At 37.3% G+C, this 6,043-nt stretch overlaps 1 protein-coding gene across 1 annotated transcript; it reads right to left on the bottom strand.

Moving 5' to 3' along the window:
* Nucleotides 1-2,131: 2,131 nt before the first annotated feature.
* On the bottom strand, nucleotides 2,132-5,318 carry LOC128647407 (uncharacterized). Its single transcript, XM_053700194.1, is given in 2 exon segments — nucleotides 2,132-2,991; nucleotides 5,276-5,318. Coding segments are annotated over 2 exon segments (903 nt in total).
* Between the last annotated feature and the right edge of the window lie 725 nt (nucleotides 5,319-6,043).

The following is a 6,043-nucleotide window of genomic DNA, read 5'->3' as shown; positions in this document are numbered from 1 at the left end:
AAGTTCCTTATCCTAGTATATATAATGATATATATATATATATATACGTCTAATTCCTAATTTAACATTAACAAAGCACACATATCATGCATACATACAGTCACATTATCTGTGGGCAGCTCTCTGGAATTATTATCAAAAAGTAACAAATATCATATTTACATATAATACAATAAACAGTATGTACAGATAATACAGAGATTGAAAAAAACAAAAAAAAAAAAAAATTGTGCAATAAAAAATAAATTCAGTTCCTTCTTAAATGTATTTCTCAGGCTACAACTTTGCAGAGAAAACAAACAAACATTATTTGCTCTTCTGAAGAAGTCAGATTACAAAAAGGAAAAACTGTTCATTTTGATCTTATGTTTTTCTTGTTCCTCTCCATCAGAAGTGTAAATTTAATCTGTTGCATTGTTCATTCTGGCTTTTGGATTCCAGGTGGTTTGAGACTTCGGCCTCTAGTTATCAAAGCATCTACTGAAAATATGGCAGAAATCCACGTCGTACTCGTCGCGAGATTGCATCGCTGTAGTTATCAAAGTCTCAAGATCGGAAGAGTTTGAATTTTGTGACGTAACATATGATCCGGCTCTCTCAATTCGACGCCGATCGCTGCAACTAGAAAACCTCTGGAAATGTTGCGGAATTCTGTGCATTCACCGTGTTCTTTGACACAATTAGAAGCTTTCTGAAAGTTATCAAAAAATGACCACTTACCACTTACCTAGTTTTCAATCCGCCGCTTTAGAGGTTGCGGATGCTATAGTAGTCAATGGGAATCGGAAAACAGAAATCTTTTGTTCGTTGCTGCTAGAGTGAAGCATATCACCTAATAAAACTCAATGGAAAGCATTATTAAATATGTATACCTTATTTTAAATACCATTCCCTTCCTGTAATTCAAAGTTTGTAAAAAGAAAAGCATATTCACACAAAGAATAGCAAGAGAATTAAAACACTGCACAGCAATAAAGGAGATTTTAAAAAAACATAATTCCCTCTCCATTTTTGCTAATAATATGTTGCTACTTGCTATCTTTAAAATTCAATTTAAACCAAAAATTACAATATATATATACAATCATCTGCTGACAACGTATATGCTATGTTCCTGGACTTTACTGCAGATATAAATAAAGTTGGGAAAAGCCCGAATTGCTGCGACGTCGATGACTGTTAGTTAACAACAGTCCGCTCCTCTTCGCACCGTACTTGACGCGCATGTTTTGGACTTTTTTTATAAATATGGCGAGAGTATTAAGGTCCGCGGCGGCGATGTATGGTGAATTTTGGCGAGCGTATGGATGCCCGGGAATGCACCATATTAGACGCTTTGATAACTAGAGGCCTTCCTCTTGCATAACACTAAATAAAAGAACAAATGGTCATAAGTTTCTGTATGTTTATAACAAGTTGTGCTTTACCTCTAAACCCCTATTATCTCTGTACATATGCTAATAACACCCTTTAGATCTGTACATATGCTAATAACATTCCTCTAATTTAACTGATCATCTAGAAAGTTAAAGGGACATAAAGCCCTTTTAGGATATTCACAGATCTCATCATGTTTTATGGCACATATATGATATATTATTAGCTTTTATACTAAAATACTAACGAGGTAAAGCACAAAATAAAATAAAAAAATAATAAGCATAAAAATGAGACTGTCTGATGGCAGTTGGATTCAAGTTCTCATAACTTTGTGCGTATTGATGTTCTACCTGGAAAACAAAAACTGGACACACATTAATGTCCCCTCAAAGGGTGTGCCTTAACATAAGCCCACAACCTACTCATATTTCACTTACTTTTCAGACAAAAACAGTTTAACAACAAAATATATTTTTATAAAAAAAAAAAAATCAAAGCTACGACCCCCACTAGCCTCTAATTATATAAATAACAAAACTCGTGCTATGTGCCCCACTATCCTAAAACTACATTTACATTCTATTAACAATTAAGAGTTTTTTTGTTTTTTTTTCTCTTTTTACAGAATATTGCTATGATTAGATGTCCATAATATCAGGGGACTCTACCACTCCTGCTCTTGTAGATATATTACACCTGCACTTAGCTTTTACTATTTCAATTTGCTCTTTTAGTTGATCCCGCTCATTTTTTATCTTATCAACTCCTCATTCTCATTTTTAATTTGGGAAAATGGAATCCAAGTCTTAGTCCTTAATTTCCTTTTGTAATTCTGACTCTTCTGTCCATACTGAGATCCACTTCTAAAAATTCTGTATTTTTCTCTATATTGACCTAGACAATGATAGTTTTGGCCTTTTTCCTTAAAACCTCTCACTGAAGCCACTACAGAAATATTATTTTTAAATATTTTCCTCCAAAAATGATCAGCCCTTAGGAGTATATCATTTAAATCTGAAGGATTATGAGTTACAGATAATGTGCTTTCTCTGATATTTTCTTCCAAAGCATCTAGAAAAATTGTTCTGTGTACCATTCCTCCATGTTCAAAACCAGAATTATGTACACTTAAATTTTTCAAAACTGTTGAAATTCTATCTGACAATTCATAGGGAGATTCCTGTTTTAACTGTTTAATTTTTCCACACAAAGACACATCAGAATGATTTCCATAAAGCACATGCATTATTTCTTTAAATATATCTGCAGTTCTAGGTGTCTGCCCACACCTCTGTACACTCTTGACCCAGAGACCATTTCCAATTGCTCACTGCGACACCTTCTTTATATCCTAAACAGTCAAATTGTACATCTCTGTAATTCTTTTAAAATTGCAAAGCCACTGCAAAAAACAATTGAAATCCTGTTGTGGAACCTGCCCACTTTCCTTTACTATGTTATCCATTTCTTGTGACTTTAAATCTTTTGCAACTAACTGCACTTCCCCTGTATTATCATGGTTTAATACAGTAGTTGGTGCAGCAGGGAGATTTATCAATGTCTTTTGTTTTAAATCTACACCTCCAGTTCCTGAGTAGTGATGTCGCAAACCTAAAAATTTGGGTTCGCGAACGGAGAACTCGAACTTCCACAAAAGTTTGCGAACCGGCGAAACGTGCGAACCGCCATAGACTTCAATAGGCAGGCGAATTTTAAAACCCACAGGGACTCTTTCTGGCCAAAATAGTGATGGAAAAGTTGTTTCAAGGGCACTAACACCTGACTGTGGCATGCCGGAGGGGGATCCATGGCAAAACTCCCATAGAAAATTACATAGTTGATGCAGAGTCTGGTTTTAATCCATAAAGGGCATAAATCACCTAACATTCCTAAATTGTTTGGAATAACATGCTTTAAAACATCAGGTATGATGTATCGATCAAGTAGTGTAAGGGTTACGTGTAAGGGTTACGCCCGCTTCACAGTGCGCAGTGTAGGTGATATACCTGCCCTGACCATGCTTTGCAGACCTGGTATCAGTGGTCAGATGGACCCTTGCCCCAACACTGTGTGCCAGACATGCCATTATAGCAGACTTATATGGCTTTGGCGTTGCTTTTTGTTAATTAGAAGACTGCTAAATGCCACTGCGCACCACACGTGTTTTATGCCCAGCAGTGAAGGAGTTAATTAGGGAGCATGTAGGCAGCTTGTAGAGTTAATTTTAGCTTAAGTGTAGTGTAGTAGACAACCCAAAGTATTGATCTAGGCCCATTTTGGTATATTTCATGCCACCATTTCACCGCCAAATGTGATCAAATAAAAAATTTTTTTCACTTTTTCACAAACTTTAGGTTTCTCACAGAAATTATTTACAAACAACTTATGCAATTATGGCATAAATGGTTGTAAATGCTTCTCTTGGATCCCCTTTGTTCAGAAATAGCAGACTTATATGGCTTTGGCGTTGCTTTTTGGTAATTAGAAGGCTGCTAAATGCCACTGCGCACCACACGTGTTTTATGCCCAGCAGTGAAGGGGTTAATTAGGGAGCATGTAGGGAGCTTGTAGAGTTAATTTTAGCTTAAGTGTAGTGTAGTAGACAACCCAAAGTATTGATCTAGGCCCATTTTGGTATATTTCATGCCACCATTTCACCGCCAAATGCGATCAAATTTTAAAAAAACTTACATTTTTTCGCAATTTTAGGTTTCTCACTGAAATTATTTACAAACAGCTTGTGCAATTATGGCACAAATGGTTGTAAATGCTTCTCTGGGATCCCCTTTGTTCAGAAATAGCAGACATATATGACTTTGGCGTTGCTTTCTGGTAATTAGAAGGCCGCTAAATGCTGCTGCGCATCACACGTGTATTATGGCTAGCAGTAAAGGGGTTAATTAGGTAGTTTGTAGGGAGCTTGCAGGGTTAATTTTAGCTTTAGTGTAGAGATCAGCCTCCCACCTGACACATCAGACCCCCTGATCCCTCCCAAACAGCTCCCTTCCCTCCCCCACCCCACAATTGTCCCCGCCATCTTAAGTACTGGCAGAAAGTCTGCCAGTAATAAAATAAAAGGTTTTAAAAAATATATATTTTTTTAGCATATTTACATATGCTGTGGTGTAGCATCCCCCTTAGCCTCCAACCTCCCTGATCCCCCCAAAACAGCTCTCTAACCCTCCCCATCTGCCTTATTGGCAGCCATCTCGGGTACTGGCAGCTGTCTGCTATTATTTCACAGTCAAAAAAGTTTTTGTTTTTTTAAATGTACACTACTGTTACACCAGATATGAGTGGTGGCACTGGGCAAGTGGGCACAGTATACACTGTGAGCCTGACACACAAGCTGGCAGGCAGGCAACTGCAATTAGATTACACAGGGAAAAAAAAGCAGACTGGTAAAGCAGGCTTTTTGGGGTGCTGTCCTTACAGCAGAGATCAGATGAGTCCTTCAGGACTGTAGTGGACACTGAATACACTAGCCTAGCTATCGATTTCCCTATTAAATCAGCAGCAGCTACACTGTCCCTCCTCTCACTAAGAATGCAGCTTCCAAATGAATCTAAAATGGATGCTGTCCAGGAGGTGGGAGGGTCTGGGAGGGAGGGTCTGCTGCTGATTGGCTGTAATGTGTATTCTGACTGTGAGGTACAGGGTCAAAGTTTACTCAATGATGACGAATATGGGGGCGGATCGAACATCGCATATGTTCGCCCGCCGAGGCAAACGCGAACATGCTATGTTTGCCGGGAACTATTCGCCGGCGAACAATTCGCGACATCACTTTTCCTGAGTTATTAACAAATTCAGCAACTTTAAGTGCAGGAGACATACTACCAAGCTACCATGCTTTCTGCCATTCTATTAAAAGCCATATTAGTCACATGCCTACATTCATCCCCTTCACTTTCCAATTCCAAAATTCTCTCATTCATCTTCTCATTCTGCTCTGTTAATGTGTCACACACCTTTGCTTTTTTAATTAGTGCTTCACCAGTTACAACAGCATGCACTCACATATCAACAATTTTGTCATTCAATTCATTATATAATTCATCATTTTCTACAGATTTTACTATTGCTGCTGAATTAAGTTGTAATATTTCACTATCTTTTTCTTTAATTATTTCCTCTAGTTTTAAACAGCAAAACAGCAATCCTTGCATAATACAACCTTTTCTTTTGTTTTCTGAAACATTTTTATCATATGTTTTTGCTAAAAAATCTTTCATCAAATCCCATGATTGTCTATTTTCTGCTTGAATTTCATAGGGACCACCATGCCTCTTAATATAATTTAGCACCCACTTATTACCATTCCCAGCAATAGTATCATCTACTTTTTCCATTTTACAAGCCATATTAAAATTAAAACCACAATAAAATAGGAAGATAGGAAAACAAATATACTTACCAACCTCTAGACAGATTCTGGAAAGTTCTTCTGGCCCAACGTCACAGCACCAAAATATGTTGCACAATTATCCCTCAAATCCACCAGGATTACATCCAATAAATCCCCTTTGGATATGCTCTGGATAATATCCTCTGCACTTTGTAATACTTGTAATAACACCTAGTGTCACCTCACTACACACTTGTACACTACACACTTGTACACTATTCACTTTACCAACAATCTTAGGTAAATATTGTATGT

This window comes from Bombina bombina, chromosome 2 (genome assembly GCF_027579735.1).
Source record: "Bombina bombina isolate aBomBom1 chromosome 2, aBomBom1.pri, whole genome shotgun sequence".
NCBI lineage: Eukaryota > Metazoa > Chordata > Amphibia > Anura > Bombinatoridae > Bombina > Bombina bombina.
The sequence above is the reverse complement of the archived record's forward strand: the minus strand, read 5'-3'. Positions and strand labels throughout refer to the sequence as shown.